The sequence below is a fragment of the Heterodontus francisci genome, chromosome 30 (assembly GCF_036365525.1).
Source record: "Heterodontus francisci isolate sHetFra1 chromosome 30, sHetFra1.hap1, whole genome shotgun sequence".
NCBI classification, from domain to species: domain Eukaryota; kingdom Metazoa; phylum Chordata; class Chondrichthyes; order Heterodontiformes; family Heterodontidae; genus Heterodontus; species Heterodontus francisci.
Genome location: NC_090400.1, coordinates 34,442,180 through 34,465,273, shown reverse-complemented (window position 1 = coordinate 34,465,273; position 23,094 = coordinate 34,442,180). Strand labels below are relative to the sequence as shown.

Genomic DNA, 23,094 nt, shown 5'->3' with positions numbered 1-23,094 from the left:
TTCTTTGGTAGCCTCTTCAGTGAAAACTGAGGAAAAGTATCTATCAGTATTCCTGCCATTTCAGTATCATGTCCTGTGAGTTTAACTTCCTCATAGAAGGTAAGTGGAATTACAGTTAATATGTGCATGGTCAATGTGATTTCCTGAACTGGTTTTGATCACCTGAGAGGGCTGGAGAGAAATTATCCAGATTTTTTCCCCTTTACTTGCCCTGGGCTTTTCTGGGTTTTTTATTTTGGCTCTCAGGCGATTACATACCCACAGGAGGTTGTGAAGGGTCTAGTCATAATGCATAGGCATCATGGGTGGGGCAGGCTTGATGGGCCAGATTGTCTTTTCCTGCCTGCCATTTTCATATGTTTGTATATCTTAGTGTCCCAATCCTATCTTAATTATCCTTGTGTTACTTATGCACCTATATAATACTTTATATTCTTTGATATGTTTATTTCATGTGTCTTAATTGTCTTTTTAACCTCTTTTCTTGTTATCTTCCTTTTAGTCATTTTTTTTATTGTTTATGTAGTTTGTGCATGCATTCTCCCTTATTGGCTCTGGGTTTTTCTGGTTTTATTTGCCGCCAGAAGATTACATATCTGTGGATGATTGGGAAGAGTCTAGTCATGATGCTCTTTTTCTTTAGATTCAATTTTAAAGTCACTCCTTTACTTATCCATGGCAAATCATTTTTGGTTAGTGCGGTCTTATTTTTAGAGGAATATGTTTCTCCTTAACTGTATTGATCTCCCCTTTAAATAGTCCCCATTTCTGTTCAACTTCATTGTCTGTTAATATTTTTCTCCAGTTTATGCCCTTAGCTCCATCCTTATTCTCATAGTTTTTTTTCCAAAATATTACTTTGGTGTTTGTACTTGTGTAAATCTGTCAATCATTACCTTAATCTTTGTGATCACTACTCCCTAGATGTTTTCTTTCTGTTCAAGCTTTAAAAAATACTTCAGGTCTGTTTCCATTTAATGTTTTAAATTGTGTCTCCTCTTTCTTTTCCTTGTCCCCTTTCCAAAAAATTTTTTCTTGATAATTATTCCATCACTGTTTAAGAAAACAGGTTTTCGCAATGTCAGTCATGTGAATCTAGATTGCATTTTTCCATTTGCAGTTTTTAGAATATCTGTCATACTTTGCTAGCTTGATATGAATTATCTGAAGTAGTTAGACAGCTTAAAGAAGCATGAGGATGGGAAATTTCTATATGTACATTTATTCTAATAAAGAATCAAGATGGCTAACCACCACCTTCAAGGGCAATTGGGGATGGGTAATTAATGTTGGCCTTGCCAACAATGCCCACATCCCATGAAAGAATAAAAAAAAATTCTGAACCATTATTTTGGGTTTCCCCTCATGCTAAATTAAACAACCTGGATCTGCTACTAATTCATGGGTTAAAAGTTTCCATTTTTCATGTATTTTCTTAGTGTACTTAATCAATTTCAAAACTCTTCTCATAACACAAAGTCTTCTCTTCTGACGTCTTCCACATTTGAACTGTGGTTTTAGTTCATATTACAATATCAAATTTCACTGCACAATAATTGAATCTATCTCAGCTCATTACAAAGTGGCTGATAGTTCACATGAGAGTGGTCAGAAACAAATGTATGATATTGGATTTCTATTTTTGAGGACTCTGTAACTTGCACATTATCATTTTGCAAAGGAACTGCAAAACACAATTTTCTGTTGTTGTATTGTGTTTTGCTGCAGAAGAGATCATAACTTGAGGACGAGCAAGATGTCTTCCTTTCTGATTCACGGAAAAGCAGATTGATTCCTCAGAAGATATATCCAGATCAGCTTTTTTCTACAGCTCCTGCACTTGGCCAATGTCATGGTTACGTTAATGTGGAATAAAGCACTTTTTATTTTTGTATTCACCACCTCCTGCTATGGGTCAAACATCTTTTAATGTTTAAATACAAATATACTGTATGTGAGGAGTGCATGTAACATTGTTTATGGCAGCAATGTTAGAAAATTGCCAAAAGTAGCAATTACAAAAGTATCAACAAATGAAGAGTAAATGTGCCTATTGTCGCCTTGAGTTTTATTCATGACAACGAGATCACCAGGGACAAATGATTTTTGTGGTTACATTTTTATGACTGAGAATGTGTAACTAATCTCCTGGAGAGAGTTTGAATAAAACATGAACCCTGTTTTCCTAAATGTTTTGTAACCATAATTGGGTTCATGGAATTTGATAAAATTATAGTATTTTTGCCTTTGAATTTCTGTGTAAAATATATAATTAGTACTGGAGCATGAACAACTGCACAGTGTTGTTCATGTATGTAATTCTTGATTTATTTGTATATTTGCATACAAAAATTTGTTTTTGGTATTTTGGAGTAAAATTTTCAATAAAATGAATTTGAATAAGATTGAGTTGTAGGAGCAAATGAGGAAGAAATTTGAAAAGTGGAAAGTTAATGTGTTCACTTATACAATATTGCCTCACAATGTATGACAATAGTGCTTCAATGCAGACTTGGTGCAGCAACGCCAAGAAATTGTATGTAACATTTCAACAAATGTTCATCCAAATTCCAAATATAAGGCAATCTATTACAACCCAAATTTTTTGCTTATGCATTTAATAAACAATGAACACTGAACATGCAGTTCAACAGGCTCTCTGCATGGACAACATTCACACTGGGCGGTTGGACTCTTGGGTGACACATATCCGCTTTTTCATTTCTGAATGTCTTTTTTATGCATTTACATGAGAAAGCCACACATCAACAACAGTGGGCAGAATTTTTGATTCCCGTCGGAGGCGGAAAGGTCCAATAATTGGCGTCAGAGAAACATGCCGAGTTACTGGCATGTTCCCGTCTCCAGGCCATTTTTGTTCTGGGAGGAGTGGGGGTGACAGCTACCCACTCATAAGCAGCGGTAGTCTATTGGGCCAATTAAATGGCCAAGTACGGCCAATCATCGAGTCATAGAGTGATACAGCACTGAAACAGCCCAAAACATGGCCATTACAAAGGCGCGGCCTCCTGGCAGCAGACTGGGGGGTGGTGGGGGGGTGAAGTGCTGCATCCCTCTAGGGACCCCCCCCCAACCGCACACCCGCCATGGCCGTTGGGACAGCTGCAGCCACTGGCCGTCCAGTGGAGGGGTTGCCTGGCAGTTGTAGCCTTTTTAAGTTGAACATTTTTTATTCTCGCAGAGGACGTCTCTATCATGAGGAATTCTCTCTGTCTCTTACATGGATCGGCAACTCCCACCTCGAACTGTGCAGTTGCAATTGTGTCTTTGCTGGTGGGCCTCCTATTGGCCCACCAGCCTTGGGAACCCACCCGCTGTCCTTAATTGGATGACGAACGCACTCCCTGATGGCTAATTGGCCATTCCTACAAAAAATGCTTTGGGTCTGATACCAACATGACACTGGGTTTGCGACCTGGAAATTCACCTAATGTCAGGATCCTGACCCCAAAACAAAAATTCAGTCATGTGTTTGCAGAACAGAAGTTATTCAGCACCTTAATGCCCTTCGAAGAGGGCATCCCTCTTCTGGGGCTAGAAACAGCCAAACTAGTTATGAGGAGGGCAGGTCTTCCTCAAAATTGCCATTAGTACCATCCTTTTCTTTTTAATATTTATTCCCCCTTCCCATTCAATCCCTCATACCCAACCAAATTGTGCAACATAATATACTAGATTACCTTGCCACGTAAGCTGTTTCAGAGTGTTCTTCTGAACCTATTGATGCCCAGGAAGAGGGGTTAGATAGCCCAATATCTGACTTGAACTGAACACATCACAGCAATCAGACAGTTAGCAAGCAGTAACACAAATCCATCCATTATGTGGGAGTTACCAAGTTGCAATAAGGAGCACTTAGTGAATTACTCATTACTAATGATTAGGAGCTCATTTGAGCTGGCAATGAAGAAGTCTCACCTGTTGGTGACTGAACCAATTTGAGGGCTCCTTCTGCTTTGGACTTCATAGGGTTTGCAGTCTGCTAGGTCAGGATCAGCAATTCTTGCAGTAATTTATGTGTGCCAAGCAGTCTGAAAAATTTGGGGCATCCAGGAAGGGGTACAAACCTATTTTTAAAAAGTCTTGCATAAGCTCTTAATTGAGCTGCTCCCCACCATGTGGCTACTCTAGCACACTCTGCAGATGATATCCTCCTTGGGTGAGATCCTTAACTCATAGATTCTAGAACAAGTACTCTAACTGAGCCTCTAAAGACCTTGGGTTGCAATCTGCAATAGTCTTGTCTGAATTAGCCACGCTGGGAAATCAGAGAGACAGCTATAACACAGGCCTTCAGCAAACTTATTAATGCCACATACATTTCTGGATATGCTGAGGGAGTAAAGCAATACCAAGAGTTGGCACAGATGATGGAAATAATGCTCAGAGCAATCTGATATATGTATTGTTCAACCAGCCACCTCAAATGATTCCAAATGTTTTAGATAACACACAGGTCCATGCAGCCACTGCAGCAATGTCAGTCGCACCTATAGTTGCAGAGCTATCCATTAAGTACAGAGAGAGAGTGGGTCTGTCAGGGAGGCAGAGGGAGACAGTCTTGGCGGGTAGTGCGAATCACAGAAGGAGGCCATGCAGCCCGTCGTGTCTCTGCTGGCCCTGCACTGAGTGCCATTTCCCTGGCCTTCTCCCGGGGATACTGCACAGTCTTCCTTTTTAGAAAACACTAATTCCCTCTGGAATGCTCTCATTGAATCTGCCTCCACCAGACACTCAGGCAATACATTCCAGATCCTAATCATTGGCTGCCAGTGGCGCAGTGGTTAGCACCGCAGCCTCACAGCTCCAGTGACCCAGGTTCAATTCTGGGTACTGCCTGTGAGGAGTTTGCAAGTTCTCCCTGTGTCTGTGTGGGTTTTCTCTGGGTGCTCTGGTTTCCTCCCACACGCCAAAGACTTGCAGGTTGATAGGTAAATTGGCCATTATAAATTTCCCCTAGTGTAGGTAGATGGTAGGGAAATATAGGGACAGGTGGGGATGTGGTAGGAATATGGAATGAGTGTAGGATTAGTATAAATGGGTGGTTGATGGTCGGCACAGACTCGGTGGGCCGAAGGGCCTGTTTCAGTGCTGTATCTCTAAAAAAAAAGTCAGCTCAGGGAGGTATGGACCATTTTCCAACCTTGAGATAAATGTTGCAACCCAGCAGCCAAACACCTCATGTCTTTGTCCCATCAAGAAAATGCCTCGAAGGAGCATATGCCATACATTTTCACAAAGGGCAAACAGTGAGGTAAATACTGAACATACCTGCACCAGACAATGCTAAGGTTATTAAAATTTGGGTTAGCTGGTACTTTAATGCATTGCGACAACTTAGGATGAAGCAGAATAAATTAGCTGTGGAGAAATGCTGTGAGTTGGGGGCAATAACAGAAATTATGTTTTTTTTGCAATGTATTGGGCACATGTGCAGCTGACTCTAGTGCATTGAATGGTAAAGACACGTAACTAAATGTATCAATGATTCAGGCTTTAAGACTCTTCCTGAGTTAATGATTGGTATTGCAGGATCAGGGTCCTCTTCTGCCATTGTATGAGGATAACCTTTTGTAGGTATAGCTAGCAGCTGAACACAGAATTAGAGTCCAACATTGAACCTAGCAATTATGGACCTCATTTCATAATCCCAGCAAGGAGTAGTTGCCAACTGTACAGGTGCTATTTTTAAAATGTGTGTTTAATTCTTTCAATACTAATACCAGAAAAATGAAAACACTGAAGTATAAACTTCTGCATAGCCTTGACATTTTGTTCTACTAAAGACCTTTACTGAAAAGTATTTATATTCCAAATTTAGGTCTTTTCATTAGTGAATAGTTTATTAAAAATATTGCAGCACCATCAATAAAAGTTGTGGCTTATTTATAGGCATAGGTTTTATAGTTAAATCAATAGTATAACAAGGCATTTGTATGTTGTGGAATATTTGCATAAACTGGAGCCCTTTAGCAGAAAGTATAGTTACATATGCAGAACAAAGGAATCATTGTCATGTGAAAAGGTTGCCCAACAGCATTTTGCAAAAACATTTTGATTTGCAAAATGAAACAGAAATAGCCACTACAGTAGTACATGCCAACTTGAAACCTACTGAAAATGAAAAGAACAGATTGAGTTGGGAACTGATCATCCCACACATATGTAACAAATGCAGAGGCTCGTGCTTCATGAGTAAGCACTTAAATTGCTGATCATTGTAACTATAAGGAATTCTTGCTTGTTTAGCAAGATAAAGGCTATAAAACAGGCTTTTGTGAAGGTTAAAACAGGCAAAAACATTTTTGTGTTGATTCAAACTTACTGCATGTGTCCAATATATCTTATGTACTTAAGCCTATTCCTTTGTTTTAAATGTTTATTGTGCATTACGATAGAGGAAGCTATGTTATATAATTCCTAAAGTCTTCGAATATCATTGAACAGATAAAACTCCTAATGTGAATCTACCCACAGTAATTAAAATCACTGGAGTCACGACAATTAACTTCAAAATGCCTCAGTTAGGGAATGGAAATAATCTGCTATCGGTCTTTGCTTGTGAACATTATCTAACCTCTGCCTAGAAAATGGACATCTGCAGACATGAAGTGAAGGCACAAATGGGTATGGTTTTGCTGCTTCAGAAATTAAATTGCTTGCCAACACTCACTGCTAAGGGTCGTACTTAACTTTAAATAATAGTAAGCACAGAAACTGGCCAATTTAGTCTGCATCTGTTATTTGTCTCCATTCAAGCCGTTTAAGGGTCACTTCTGTGCTTCCCAGCAAGGAGGTGTGCTCATGAGAAGATTGGGTTAGAGGATTGGGACTAGAATGTTGTAGCCCTCTTTGATTTGGAAGCACAGAATGTGGAAATAATCCTCTAGTCGAACACCACTCTACGGTTCATTCTCCATATTTTTTTTATGCCACTATCTAATTCTCTCCCAAAATTTATCAAATCTGTTTTAACAATGGTTTGTAAATGAAATGTCCAAAATCTAAACCTCCTTTGTGGAAAGATTTTTTTCTAATCTTTCCTTTTTATCCTACATTTTTTTTTATAACTCTTGTCATTGGAACACTCCGTTCTGGGGAGGACAAGAGAGACAAATACCCAATTACAACCAGGCTGTGGAGAAAAGGGGATGAGAGATTCCCATTTAAAGATAGTGGAGCATAGAGAGAGAGCAATTCTGTTGCTGTAGGAGAAGTAAAATGTGCACATGGAATCACAAGATAGAAACAATTCAATTGACCCTTCAAGTGTGTCAATGTTATTGTAAAATACATACTTAATATCTTTACAATATTACAAATGCTATTTTCAACATTGTAATTCACTTAATGAGATTAAAAAAACAGCTGAAAGGATATTGAGTATAAAAATATGCTTTTTTTTAAAAACAGTAGATTTACCTTATTGTTCATATGCTATCACTCTTTTATGAGGGCAAGATGTGTCCCAATTTGCTAGGAGAAATTTATTTAAAGGTCCCCAATGTAAGACACCTGTTCCCAACTGGTGGAACCCACCTAAAATGATTTCTGGCTTTTCCCATCCATTGCTAGCCTAAAGTTGGCTGTTGTCACTATATGCATTTATACTGTATTTACCAACTGTAGCTGCAGATATAGTTGATAAATACAGTATAAAGTGCCTTTTGTATTCAAAACTAGTTTCAGTAGGTGGTGAGCCACAGAGGCTGGGAAGTAGGCTATGATTGACCAGACTGGCTAGGGTTGGATCCAATCCTAGCCCGGAGCGTATATGTTGTGGTCGCCGTGGACTGAGAGAACAACTTGCATTTGTACAATGCCTTCAATGTATAAAATGTTCCAAACCACTTTAAATAGAACCGCAATGGTTGTAGAAGAGTTAGAATGATAAAGTATAGTCAAATTAATAGACTTGAAGGAGACTTTTAAAGGTAGGCAGGAAGGTAGCATGGTGGAAGGGTTTACAGAGTTCTAGAGAGTATTTATATAGCACCTTTCACAACTTCAGGACATCCCACAGAGCTTTGCAGCCAAGGAAGTACTCTTTGAAGTTTAGTCACTTTTGTTATGCAGGAAACATGGAAGCCAATTTGCGCACAGTAAACTCCCACAAACAGCAATGAAATAAATGGCCAGACAGTTTGTTTTAGAGTTGGCTGAGGGATGAATATTGGCCAGGATAGGAGAAGAATTCTTCTTCAAATAGTGCTGTGGCATCTTTTACAATCATCTGAGAGGGCAGATAGTGCCTCAGTTTAACCTCTCATACAAAAAGCCACACCTCTGGACAGTGCGTCACTCCCTCACTACTGCACAGAACTACCAGCCTAGATTATCGATGCAAGTCTCGAGAGTGCGGTTTGAACCCACAACTTTCTGACTCAGAGACAAGCATGCTACCACTTAGCAACAGCTGACATTAGTAGGGCTGAGACAGCTGAACACTCTGCCACTACTAGAGAAAATACACAGGAGGTCACTCAGAGGAAGTCTTCCTCCTCAGGAAGATTGAAGAGTGTGACATAATGGTGAAGAAAGTGGCAAATATAGGGTCTGGCGAAAGCAATGTTAAAATATGTAACAACATAGGAACAGGAGTAAGCCATTTAGTCCCTAAAGCCTGATCTGTACCATTTACCTGCCTCCCTTCCATATCCCTTGACACTGCTATCAAACAAAGATCTATCATCCAGGCAACCCATGAGGTTTTGAATAGAATGTGTTGGGGAAAAGACAGTCAATGGAAATGCTGTATGCTGTTGATAATATTGCAGTGGTTGTTTCCTACGATGCAATGCAGCTTTAAGATTCTTCCCCGAGCAGTTCATGAAACGCAGCACGTTGAAAACAGAGGGGCTGGGAGGGCGAGACTGCGACTGCGCGTTACACATTCGGCAGGTTAGCACAGTATTATAGGAATCCCACAGCAGATTAATGGTGCAGCAAACAAACCGCCAATACAGTTGGAATCTGGTACCACCGTCGATGTAGGCATAGAGGAGGTGGGGCATTGCAAGATGAGCTGCAGCCATTAGGAAGTTACATTCCCCTCATTTTTGCAACAGTAGCTTTTTACATTGCACAAGGCGAGAGTGATGGTGGTTATTTCAGGACAGAAGGGAAGCGAACAGTCGGATGATACAATGTCAGTCTCCGATTCAGAAGATGAGGTTAGGAAGCCAGCTGCCAACCGACCTACAAATAAACTGACTGTACAAGAGGTGAGGACGATGCTGCATTGTAAAAGCTACTGATCTGGTGCTGCTTGCGCTGACTCCACTAATTCGCATTCTTTTAGTGCTGAGGGGTTTCCCTCTGCAATATTCCGTTTTCGTCCAGGATGGATCAGGCTCCATAGGTAGAAGACGTTTCATATAACCAGCAATTACTTCCCTGCTGTTGTTACCATAAAGCCCGTTTCTTATTGGTCCTCTTCGTTCTCCTGTATAAAAGCAGTTGGGCGATGCTGCCTCACCATTGGATGTGCCCACTGTCAATCTAGGTCCTTATTGTCTACATCAGCTCAGGTTGGCCTGAAATTGGATTGCTAAACATCTGTAATCTTTCTGCAATTATTATGTCGTGGTGACTGTGAAAGTTAAAAACTTTAATATTTTTAATTTAGTTAAATTACCCTGAACGTCGTCTCTTTTGAACATGTTGTGAGTGTTAAATTAGATCGATTTCTGGGCAGGGCAGTCCACCGTTTCCAATGAGAATACCAGGGGAAGCACCAACGCAAATGCAGAGATGCTGAGATGTTCACTCTGCCGTGTTAATGAGGATCATCAGCTGTTAACTTTTATATAAGGAAACTAGTGTATTAATACAATGACAGACGTTCCTTCATGCTAGTTTGTTCGATTTCATGCATTTTGAACAAAACTGTTTTAGTTACAACCGATTTTTTTCTAAGAGTTTGTGCTTAGAATTGATGAAGTTTATAGAAAACATATGCTGGCACAATATAATCTATATCCAAAATATTTGATGCTAAGAAGTGAGGAAATTGTAGATGCTATCATTGTGATCTTTCAAAACTCTCTTGATTCAGGAATTATCTGCGTGGTTTGAAATAGTGTCAATGTGACTCCATTATTTTAGAAGGGCAGGAGAGACAAACGAGGAAATTATAGACCCATAAGTCTAAAGTCTGTTACTAGAACCTGGTACTGGGAAAGAGTGATTGAATGTAGAGATAAACGTCAACTGATCAGAGAGTGCCAGCATAGATTTGTAAATCGTAAGTCATTTCTAACAAATCTAATGGTTTTTTTGGGGGTGGGGAGGGGGTGGTGTGGAGGTAATTAACATGGTAAGGGAGTGTTTATGGCTATTATTTATATGGACTTCCAGAAGGCATTTGACAAGGTTCCACATAAGAATCTATGAATAAAAATGAAAGTGCCTGGAATTGGAAGCAACCTCTTTTCATGGGTGGGGAATTGGTTATGAGATAGGAGATAGAAATTAGGAATAATGGGTAGTACTCAAATTGGCAGAATGTGACTATTGAGTGTTCCACAGGGATCTGTACTAAGGACTCAGCTTTTCGCTATATTTATAAATGACTTAGATGAAGGAATGGAGAGCCATATATCCAAATTTGCTGACAACACTAAGTTCGATGGCACAATAAATATATAGATGGGAGAGAAAATTGTAAAGGGACGTTGATAGATTAAGTGAGTGGGTAAAACTGTGGCAGATGGCATGCAGTGTTGCGAAGTGTAAGGTCATGGACGTAAGAAAGATAAATCAGAGTATTTTCTAAATGGTGGGAAGCTAGGAACTGTGAAGAGCAGAGAGGTTTAGGGGTCCAAGCACAGAAATCACTGAAAGCAAGTGGACACGTATAAGCAATAATTAAATTATGAATGGAATGTTGGCCTTTATCTCAAGGGAGCTGGAATACAAAAGATGAAAGTTAGGTTTCAGCTGTACAGATCTCTATTGAGACCCCATCTGTTGTACTGTATTCAGTTCTGAGCTCCCCACCTCAGGCCTTGGAAGTCTTGCAATGCAGATTCACCAGAGTAACACAGGACTAAAAGGGTAAAATTATGAAGATGGGTTGCATTGACTAGGCTTGCATTCCCTTGAATATAGAAGATTATGGGGCGATCTATTTGAGGAGTTTAAGATAATTAAAGGATTTGATAAGGTAGATAGAGAGAAACTATTTCCTCTAGTGGGAAAGTCCAGAATAAAGGGGCGTAACCTTAATGTTAGAGCTAGGCCTATCAGGAACAATGTCATGAAGCACTTCTTCACACAAAGAGTAGTGGGAATATGGAACTGTCTTCCCCCAAAAAGCTGTTGAGGCTAGGACAATTTAAAATTTCAAAACTGAGGTTGATTTTTGTTAGGCAAGGATATTAACAGTTACAGAACCAAGTTGGGTAGATGGACTTAAGTTACAAATCAGCCATAATCTAATTGAATAGTGGAATGCGTTTGAGAGGCTGAATGGCCTACTCCTAGTCCAATGTTCCTACTTATAAAAGACCTCTTCTGGAGCACCTACATCTGATATCACTTACCACAATATACAGAGGTATTTGCCTTTTAGAATTTGCAACTCTGGTAACAGAGTTGATGCCAGGTTGTGCATTTATATTACAAAAACAGTGCCAGTTTTGTTTTCCACTGATGCCAATGTTATGTTGTGTATACAGTCTAAATCTTGAGTTAGGGCCTCCAACATTTAACACAACACTAACTGTATCCAATGTTATGTGAAAAGGACAAGGAAGTTGGACTTATTCTTATTGGAAAAGGAGTTCGAGGTTGTTAAGACTATGATGGGAATCAATAAAGCCAATCAACGTAAATTGTTCCGGAACTAGGATATGATTTGAAAATTAGAAATGGGGGAATTCACACAGACTGTTTTACATAAAGCACAGTAAAATAAACATAAAAACATAGAAAATAGGAGCAGGAGTAGGCCATTCGGCCCTTCGGGTTTGCTCCACCATTCAAAAAAGATCATGGCTGATCGTCTAATTCAGTACCCTGTTCCCACTTTCTCCCCATATCCCTTGATCCCTTTGGCATTAAGAAATATATCTATCTCCTTCTTGAATATATTTAATGACTTGGCCTCCACTGCTTTCTGCAGTAGAGAATACCACAGGTTCACCACCCTCTGAGTGAAGAAAAATAAGGAAGAGTATAAATGGATTGCATGAAAAACTAGAGAAAATGAGTGAGAAGGCAGAAAATTAAGCTGAGATCAACCAAAAAGGGATTTGTTGAAATATTTTGAAATTATTATACAATTCTATATAATACATTTAAAAACTCGTGTGCACTTCCTATCAACTTTTTCCTTCATAACTTTCTGTGGCTGCATTTATCGTTTAAACTGCCTGTGTAAACTTGTTTGGCTGAAATTTTGCATTGTGGGTAGGAAACGGGAGTCATGACTGTTTGTTTCCGGGTCCTGAACCAGCTCCTGGGGGGAAACAGTCACTGACGTGAGATTGTCACGGAGGCGCCCCCTGAATTGGCATAGAGACAGGTTCCCTGTCTAATCAAGGGTCTGATGAAGGGTCACAGACCTGAACATTCACTCTGTTTCTCTCTACATAGATGCTGCCAGACCTGCTGAGTATTTCTGACACTTTCTGTTCTCATTTCTTCTGTTTTTAAATGGTGGTTGAGAGATAAATGTTGGGCAAGACATGATGACAACAATAAGCACTTTAAATAGAAATGAAATGATAGTGGGAGAGTTAGGATGACCGAAAGTATGGTTAAACTAATAGGCTTCAAGGAGGCTTTTAAAGGTAGGCAGGAACGTAGCATGGTGGAAGGGTTTAGGGAGAGAGTTCTAGAGAAGTGCTAACTGAGTACTTTGCATCCAGGTTTACCAAGGAAATAGATGCTGCCTGAGTCATAGTGAATGAGGAGGCAGTTGAGATACTGGATGGACTAAAAATTGATAAAGATGTGGTATTATAAAGTAAAGTTACTTACAGTTGATGTTGCCAGGACTGGATGGGATGCATCCGAGGATGCTGAGGGAAGTAAGGGTAGAAATTGTGGATGTACTGGCCATAATCTTCCAATCCTCCTTAGATATGGGGTAGTGCCAGAGCACTGGAGAATTGCAAATGTTACACCCTTGCTCAAAAAAGAGTGTAGGAATAAACCCAGCAACTACAAGCTGAACCTTGGTGGTGGGCAAGATAGAGAAATAATAATCCAGGACAAAATTAACAGCCACTTGGACAAGTGTGGATTAATTAAGGAAAAGCAACACAGATTTGTTAAAGGCAAATCTTGTTAAACCAACTTGATTGTGTATTTTGATGAGGTAACAGAGAGAATTGATGGGGAAACTGTAGTTGATATGCTGTATATGGACTTCCAAAAGGCGTTTGATATAGTGCCACATAGTAGGCTTGCCAGCAAAGTTGAAGCCTATGGAGTAAAAGGACATTGACAACATGGATACGAAGTTGGTTGAGTGACAGGAAACGGAGAGTAATGGTGAACGTTTTTTTGGAATGGAGGAAGGTAAACAGTGGGATTCCCCAGGGGTCTGGACTAGGACCCCTGCTTTTCTTGATATTGTTATGAAAGTGATTCTTTTTTATTAAAAAATATTTTTAAAGGAATTTATGGTTAAGCTGAGTAAATGTTGGATCAGTTTTTTTTAAAAAACAGGACGCCATCAAGAGGACTGAGGGAGCTGGATTGGCAACAGTGTTGCTGTTTGTCACAAGGCTCGGTTTAGGCTCAGAGCAGAAGCCCTGATAACAGAGGCAGAAAGGTGACAAGCGCTCCTTTGATTGGACAAGCCCAGTAGTAACAGAGAGCACCTGGACGGGAAGGAAAAATCTGTCAAGCTTTCTGATGTGAGTCATTGTGTATGTGGTTTTACCTTCTGGAAGGAGAAAAAAGGCAAGTGCTGCTGAAGTATCAAAAAAGGACACAAGAAGGAGAGAATTCCAAGGTAGAACAGATGACTACAACACAGCTCACTTTTCCACAATTCCCTAAAAGATTCTGTGAAGTCCACTGTGTCAATTCATCATCTTTCCTGGTTTTGAGAAAGGCCTGCTAAACTACTTTTCAACACCGCCTGAAGAGAACTATTCTGGAAGATTCTAGTGACCTATCTGCATGTGCTCAGAGGTTGGACTGTGTGCCAGTTTAGCGCAGTGTGTCTCATCTATTTTTTTTCAGGGTGGGCAAGTGATCTGCCTGGGTGTGTTATCTGTAATAGAGCTCTGATCTAAAAATGCATTTTAATTTTTGTTCCCATTAACCGGTGTATATGTATGTGTGACTGTGAAGGGACTAAGGTAAAAAGGACTTTAAAATTTGGTTAAGGTAGAAAGGGGACTTTTAATGTTGGAACTTTAAAAATTCGATCTGTGTGTTTGTATTTTACATTATTACTAGTTAAGACTTGTTTTATAATGAACTGTTAATTTTCTTGTTCAGTAAAGAAACCTGGTTTGTGGGTTCTATTCCGGGGAAAATAGTGTATCTGACTCTTTCAGTAAGTGGGGAAATTTTAAATAATATGTTGTGACCTGTGGAGAAGTGGAACTGAATTAACAGTGCACTCCTCCCGCCTCAGTATTAATGTAATTAATTGGGGGCTCTCTCTTTCTGGGATTAAACCCAATGCTGACGATGTACAATTGTAATTGGGGTAATAATAAATGAAAAAGAAGAAAAAAATAAAAGGACCAGGTTTCTTGTGTAATAGGGTAAAGTTTACATCACCGGAATGTCTTTAACATTTGCTGCGACTTTTCTGGGAAAAGAGAATGTAACCCTCAGTGATTTGAGATATTTAACCAAGGTTAAACGAAAGGATTTGATAGACCTGTTGGCATTAGCGTTACAACCAGGGGCTAAGAAAGCAGACATAATTGAAGTAGACAAGATTTGAAATTGGAAGAAGAAGATGAAAGCAAACCAGGCTGATATTCAGTTACAGGTGAGGCAGCTTGAACTTGAAAAAGAAATAGAAATAACAAAAAACTTGAACTAGAATTGCAAAGAGAAACGGAGAGAGAGAAGAAAGGTCAGTTGAGATTAGAAAGCTGGAGCTAAGTCAAAAAAGTGGTCTAGACTAAAGGTTGGCTACCTGACCCGAACCGGACGGGGCCCAATGATGTGTTGAGTTCAGGTCGTGACGGGTTGCACTACTGGGACTGGCATTCGGGCTGGGGTCGGGTCGGGCCAGGTCGGACACGCTCTATCACCACCTCTGGTAAGTGGCTCCAATGTTAATATACTTTTTGGAGTTGAAAGGTGGTTTTGTTACAGTTAATTTAAGCTTGTGCAGGTAAGCAAGGAAGTGAAAAATGGAAGGTAGGTTAACTGATGGTTGGGTCGGATCGGGTGTGGGAAAAAATGAAAGGACTTGGGCCGGGTTGGGCTTGGGGTTGGATGTAGTTCTGTCGGGCTCGGGTCGGGTTTCGTTGCAGACCCAAGCCGGCTTTTAGTCTTGAGGCTAGTGGAGATTCTGGTGAGGACGAATCTGAGTCCAGCCCAGGACCTAGTGAAGAGCTATTTAAATTTGTACACGCTCTCCCTAAATTGAGGAAAGGGATGTAGAGGCATTTTTCATTTCTTTTGAAAAGATAGCCAAACAAATGAAATGGCCAAAGGAAAGCTGGACACTGCTTATGCAAAGAGGGTTGATGGGCAGAGCTCATGAGGTTTTCATGATACTTTCTGAGGAGGATTCTGCAGATTATGAGATGGCAAAAACGGCTATTCTCACTGCATATGAGTTAGTCCCTGAAGCTTACCGACTGAAATTTCGGAACCTCTGGAGATTATCTGGGCAGACTTATATAAAATTTGAGAGGGTGAAACAAATTAATTTTGATTGTTGGATACGGGCACTAAAGATGGAAGCCACATATGAGAACCTTAGGGAATTAATTCTTCTGGAAGAATTGAAAAAGTCACTTCCTCTATTCGTAAGAACTCATGTAGAGAACCAGAAGGTTTCAGTGGCCAGACAGGCAGTGGAATTGCTGATGATTTTTGAGCTTGTGTATAAGCCCTTTGTCCATCACCCCCACAAACCTGAGAAGGATAGAAGGTGGGAGAGTGAAAGGAAGGCAAGTAGCCAGGGACAAGAAGGGGCAGCAGGGAATACCCCAGGATCCCCTCCTTAGGCCAGAAAGGAAGGTGCTGAGGGTGGAAATGAGGTAAGCAAGCCTAAATGTTACCATTGTCACAAGGTGGGACACCTTCGAGCAGAATGCTGGAAGTTGTGGGGTAAACCTATGGGACTTATTGGGGTGCACAAAGCCAATGCAGAGAAAGGGCCCCTGTCCGAGAGTACAGCAGATCAGGCTTTAGCTCTGACTGCAGCTGTAAGGCCAAATACAAAAACCACTGTGAGCGTAGGGGTTGTGAATAGAATACCTGAGATTTATAGGGAATTTTTGTTGAAAGGAAAAGTAACTCCTTATCCCTCAAATGAGGAAGGTAAACCTATAGTTATACTTAGAGATACAGGAGCAACCCTAGCTCTTGCTGGTGTTATGATCCTATAGTTTATTTCTTTTCCAGGAAGTATGCGGTGTGCCTTTAAGGCTGTAACAGGATCAGTACTGCTTTAAGGCAACAGGCTCCAGGGACTGAGTCAAAGGATGCATTCTCATTGCCCTAGGATATAGCCAGCTTCAAATATGCATTCTCTTTGCCGTAGGATACAGCCACTTCGGACCAAGGGCACGAGATACAATGTTGTCGATTGACATGGCTCTTGAGACACAGTTGACAGACACAGTCTGTTCTGTCAGCAGGTATTGAAGGAAAGAGCGCTCTCTTTCAGTTTATTTAAACCCTATTTATTATATTCTCAGAATTCTGATGTCAATCCAGATTAATTTCTTAAAAGGAAATAACCAATTGCTTTAACTACTGAACTGTAATTGCTGAAATTCGTCGCTGAAAATGAAGAGCATCAATTCAACTGTTGAATTAGAGTACAGACTGTTACTGTTGAAGAACCTTTTTTCCCCATCGGACGGCTGTGAGGACTTCAAGCAACCTTGGACTGTTCCACATTGGAAGATTTCAGTTTGGCAGGAGGGTAAATCTGCAAGGACACTAATTTTTCTATTTTAAATGTTGTTTATATCTTAGTAGTGTTTAAGAATTTAGTGTTTCTTATTAAACAGTTAATTTGTTTATCTAAAGACACCTTGTTTGGTTAGCCTCATTCAGAGGTTAATAGATGGTACAATTTGGCTGGGTCTTTCTTTAATTTGGAAAGTTTAAAATGATATGTTAGACGATCTATGGAGGGGCAGGACTGAATCAACAGTGTGTTTCTTCCACCACAATCAGAACCATATATTTTGGGGGCTTTGTCTTGAGCGATCGGTCATAACACCAGAGAGCGCACTGAACACTGTAGTTTTAGTGAATTGTGCTGGTGGGGTGTATATACCTGTACCTTTTGTAATGGGTGCACCTACAGTATGACCTAATGTCTGGAACGGTAACTGTAGGAGTTGTCCATAGCTTGCCTATAGATGGAGTTGACCTACTCCTGGGGAATGATTTGGCCGGAGTGAAAGTAGTAGCTTCGACAACCGTCACAGAAAAACCAAGTGAAGTTAAAGAGACAGAACAGTTACAGGAAAAGGTTCCAGGAATGTTTCCTTCATGTGTATTAATCTGAGCAATGGCTAAACAAGTTCCATTGTCGGAGATAAAATTGGCACCACTGTCAGATAGCCAAATATCTGAAATTTTCTTTGGGGTCTTGGATAATTCAAAGGAAAAGTTTAATAAGTTTTCTCTGACCATGGCTCAACAAGCTGATCCAGAGTTAAATAAAGTGGTCAAGAGAATTGTTTAGTTTAGTTTAGAGATACAGCACTGAAACAGGCCCTTCGGCCCACCGAGTCTGTGCCGACCATCAACCACCCATTTATACTAATCCTACACGAATTCCATATTCCTACCACATCCCCACCTGTCCCTATATTTCCCTACCACCTACCTATACTAGGGGCAATTTCTAATGGCCAATTTACCTATCAACCTGCAAGTCTTTGGCGTGTGGGAGGAAACCGGAGTTTCCGGAGGAAACCCACGCAGACACAGGGACTTGCAAACTCCACACAGGCAGTACCCAGAATTGAACCCGGGTCGCTGGAGCTGTGAGGCTGCGGTGCTAACCACTGCGCCACTGGTGAAGTAAATTATTTGATTGACACCGCAGATCATCAGGAAAAGAATCAGCTGTGTCATATCAATATGTTAAAACAATATAATTGCCGGCAGGAGAATAAGCAAGCACAGGTATGTCAGCTAGTAGGGACAGTGAAAGATGAAAGGGATAGTGAGGATGAGGCAGACAATTCTCAAATTGAACATCCTACTATCTGGTAGCCAATACTGAATTGTCAGGGAGATTGGACACAATGCTTTCATATTTAGATGCAAACCAATGAGAAGGCTACTCACGGCATTTAAAAGAGCCTGTAGGGATAAGCCAGGATATACAACCTTAACCACACATGATGTCGCTATAGGGGAATCCGTTCCTGTAAAACAACATCCTTACCGCTTAAGTCCAGAGAAACAGACTCAGGTAAAAGCAGAAATCCAATACATGCTGGAGAACCACCTAATAGAACCCAGTCAAAGCAGCTGGAGTTCACCAGTATTATTAATGCCTAAACCTGATGGTTCAACCAGACTTTGCATAGACTACAGAAAAGTTAATGCAGTAACAAAGGCAGACTCCTACTCAATCCCTTGTTTGGAAGGCTGTATTGACAGAGAGGGTAGTACCATATTTCTTACAAAAATAGATTTGTTAAAGGGATACTGGCAAGTTCCTTTAACACCCTTAGCTAAAGAAATATCGGCTTTTGTCACACTGGATGGTCTTTTCCAATGCCAAGTGATGCCATTTGGGCTAAAAAATGTCACAGCAACCTTTCAGAGACTAATGAACCAAGTGGTAGCCAGTGTTCCTAATTGTGTAGTTTACCTTGATGATGTGCTGGTCTATGGTGACACTTGGAAGGACCACTTGGAACAACTAGAAATTCTGTTCAAAAATTTACAATCGGCTAATTTAGTAATAAAGCTTGCCAAAAGTGAATTTGCAAAAACGAGAGTGACCTACCTCAGGCATGTAGTAAGACAAGGACAAGTGTTACCAAGATCCATGAAAGTACAAGCATTGGTGGAGTTCCCAATCCCTGAGACTAAGCAAGAAATCATATGATTTTTGAGGATGTGTGGTTTCTAATGAAAATTTGTACCAAATTTCAGTACCATGGCTGCTCCACTGACAAATTTACCACAGAAAAAGAAAATCAAGGTAGTGTGGTCAGAGGAGTGCCAAACATCCTTTGAAAGGCTGAAAACCATTTTGATTAATGAACCAGTGTTGGCTGCTCCAAATTTCACTAAGTCCTTAAAGGTAACAATTGATGCTGGTGACCTGGGGGTCAGCGGGGTCCTGTTACAAGATGATGAAAAGGGCATAGAAAGGCTAGTGGGATACTTTTCAAAAAAGCTAAATCGACATCAAAAAAGATATTCCACAGTGGAAAAAGAGCCTTAGGTCTATTATTGGCTCTGAATATTTTGAAGTCTATGTCTGTCATGATTACAGAGAGACAGTGGTATATACTGATCATAATCCACTAACCTTTGTAGAAAAATTTAAAAATCAGAATGCCAGACTATTCCGATGGAGTTGCTGTTACAACCTTATCACTCAAAGATTATCCACATTGCGGGTAAAAATAATGTTATAGCAGATGCTTTATCAAGAATCTAACTTTGTTCAAGTTTTAAATGAAAAGAATGAATGAGTGTGAAAATGTGTTTTCTGTTTTTCCCATATGGTTATAATGAAATGTATTTAGAAATGGTGTTTCATTCCTCTGAGGGTGGAGGTGTTATGAAAGTGATTCTCATTTGTTAAAAAATATTTTTAAAGGAATTTATGGTTAAGCTGAATAAATGTTGGATCAATTTTTTAAAAAAAAGAAAGCCATTAAGAGGACTGAGAGCCGGATTGGCAACAGGTTTGCAGTTTGTCACATGGCTCGGTTTAGGCTTAGAGCAGAAGCCCTGATAACAGGCAGAAAAGTGACAAGCGCTCCTTTGATTGCAGAAGCTCAGTAGTAACAGAGAGCAACTGGACGGGAAGAAAAAATCAGTCAAGCTTTCTGGTTGTGAGTCAGTGCCTGTGTGGTTTTACCTTCTGGAAGGAGATATAAGTCAAGTGCTGCTGATGTGTCAAAAAAGGACACAAGAAGGAGAGAATTACAAGGAAGAACAGAAGACTACAGCACAGCTCACTTTCCCGCAATTCCCTAAAAGATTCTGTGAAGTCCACTGTGTTGATTCATCTTGTTTCCTGCATTTGAGAAAGGCCTGCTAAATTACTTTTCAACGCCGCCTGAAGAGAATTATTCTGGAAGATTCTAGTGACCTATCTGTGTGTGCTCGGAGGTTGGACTGTGTGCCCATTTAGCGCAGTGTGTCTCATCTGCTATTTTTTTCAAGGGTGGGCAAGTTATCTACCCCGGTGTGTTTTTTCTTGCCTGTTATAGAGCTCTGATCTAAAAATTATTTTTCAGTATGTGTGTGAGTATGAAGGGACTAAGGTAAAAAGGATAGAATTTGGTTAAGGTAGAAAGAGGATTTAAAAAAATTTAATGTTGGAACTTGAAAAATTCAATCTGCGTGTTTATGTTTTACCTTTATAACTAGTTAAGACTTGTTTTATAATAAACTGTTAATTTTCTTGTTCAGTAAAGAAACCTGGTTTGTGGGTTCTATTCCAGGGAAAATAGTGTATCTGATTGACTGTTTCAGTAAGTGGGGAAATTTTTAATAATATGTTGTGACCTGTGGAGAAGTGGGACTAAATTAACAGTGCACTCCTCCTGCCTCGGTCGTAACAATATATATTAATAAGTTGGACTTGGGTGTACAGGGCACAATTTCAAAATCTGCAGATGATACAAAACTTGGGAGTATTGTGAACGGTGAAGAGGATAATGATAAACTTCAAGAGGAAATAGACAGGCATGTGGAATGGGCAGACATGTGGGAAATGAAGTTTAATGCAGAGAAGTGTTAAGTGATGCATTTTGGTAGGAAGAATGAAGAGAGGCAAATGTTACAATTGTAAAGGGGGTGCAGGAACAGAGAGACTTGGGATATGCGCGCACAAATCTTTGAAGTTGTCATGGCAGGTTGAGAAACTGGTTAAAAAGGCAAATGGGATCCTGGGCTTTATGAATAGAGGCCTAGAGTACAAAAGCAGGGAAGTTATAATGAATCTTTATAAATCACTGGTTTGGCCTCTACTGAAGTAGTGTGTCCAATTTTGAATGTATTCTTTCATGTGATCTGAGCATGACTGACAAGTCCAGCATTTATTGCCCATCTCTAATTACCCTTGAGAAGGTTGTGGTAAGCTGCCTTCTTGAACTGCTGCCGTCCGTCTGGTGTAGATACACCCACTATGCTGTTAGGAAGAGAGTTCCAGGTTTATTACCCAGTGACAGTGAAGGAATGACGATATAGGTCCAAGTCAGGATGGTGTGTGACTTGGAGGGGAACGCGCAGATGGTGCGTCAGCTGCCCTTGTCCTTCTAGGTGGTGGAGGTTGCGGGTTTGGAAGGTGTTGTCAAAGGAGGCTTGGCAAGTTGCTGCAGTGCATCTTGTATATGGTACACACTACTGCCACTGGCTGCCGGTGGTGGGTGGGATGTTGATCAAGTGGGCTGTTTTGTCCTGGATGGTATTGAGCTTTTTGAGTGTCGTTGGAGCTGCACCCATCCAAGCAAGTGGAGAGTATTCCATCACACTCCTGACTTGTGCCTTGTAGATGGTAGACAGGCCTTGGGAAGACAGGAAGTGAGTTACTTGCTGCAGAATTCCTAGCCTCTGACCTGCTCTGGTAGCCACAGTATTTGTAGCCACAGTATTTATGCAGCTAGTCCAGCTAGGTTTCTGGTCAACCCCCAGGATGTTGATGGTGGGGAATTCAGTGATGGTAATGCCGTTGAATGTCACAGGGAGATGGTTAGATTTTCTCTTGTTGGAGATGGTTATTGCCTGGCACTTGTGTGGTGCGAATGTTACTTGCCACATAATCAACCCAAGCCTGAATGCTGCATGTGGGCACAGACTGCTTTAGTATCTGAGGAATCACAAATGGTACTGAACACTCTGCAATCATCTGCGAAAATCCCCACGTCTGACTTTATGATGGAGGGAAGGTCATTGATGAAGCAGCTGAAGATGGTTGGGCCTAGGACACTACTCTGAGGAACTCCTGCAGCGATGTCCTGGGGCTTAGTCTCCAAGAACCACAACCACCTTTCTTTCTGCTAGGTATGATTCCAACCAGTGGAGAGTTTCCATCCTTCAGTTTTGCTGGAGCTCTTTGATGCCACATTCTGTCAAATGCTGCTTTGATGCCAAGGACAGTCATACTCACCTCACCTCTTGAATTCATCTCTTTTGTCCATATTTTGTCTAAGGCTGTAATGAAGGCTGGAGCCAAGTGGCCTTGGCGGAACCCAAACTGAGCATCAGTGAGGAGGTTGTTGCTGTGTAAGTTCCACTTAATAGCACTGTTGATGACACCTTCCATCACTTTGTTGGTGATCAAAAGTAGATTGATGGGCAGTAATTGGCTGGATTGGATTTGTCCTGCTGTTTGTAGACAGGACACACCTGAGCAATTTTTCACAATGTCGGATAGATGCCAGTGTTGTAGCTGTACTGGAACAGTTTGGCTAGGGTGTGGCCAGTTGTGGAGCACAAGTCTTCAGTACTACTGCCGGGATGTTGTCAGGGCCCATAGCTTTTGCTGTATCCAGCACCTACAGTCGTTACTGGGCATTGCACTTTAGGAAGGATATGAAGGCTTTAGAGAGGGTGCAGAAAAGATTTACGTAAATGGTGGCAGGGATGAGAGACTTCAGTTACAAGAATAGATTGGAGAAGCTGGTGTGGTTCTCCTTTTGGGAAAGAGAAGGTTGAGAGGATATCTGATAGAAGTGTTCAAAATCATGAAGG

General features: G+C 40.7%; 1 protein-coding gene across 10 annotated transcripts in view; it reads left to right on the top strand.

Moving 5' to 3' along the window:
* Positions 1-23,094, top strand: part of LOC137346674 (protein-tyrosine sulfotransferase 1-like) — a 128,130-nt gene that overhangs the window by 86,372 nt on the left and 18,664 nt on the right. The window contains exon 7 of one of the 10 annotated variants that reach the window (XM_068010346.1): positions 1,729-2,306. The exons of 7 other annotated variants lie outside the window; for them this stretch is intronic. In XM_068010346.1, coding sequence (XP_067866447.1) covers positions 1,729-1,745 — 17 coding nt within the window. In that variant the 3' untranslated portion in view covers positions 1,746-2,306. Of the gene's footprint in view, positions 1-1,728; positions 2,307-8,887; positions 9,246-23,094 lie in introns of those variants that run through there. 2 more of the 10 variants (XM_068010347.1, XM_068010349.1) reach the window with 2 other exon arrangements.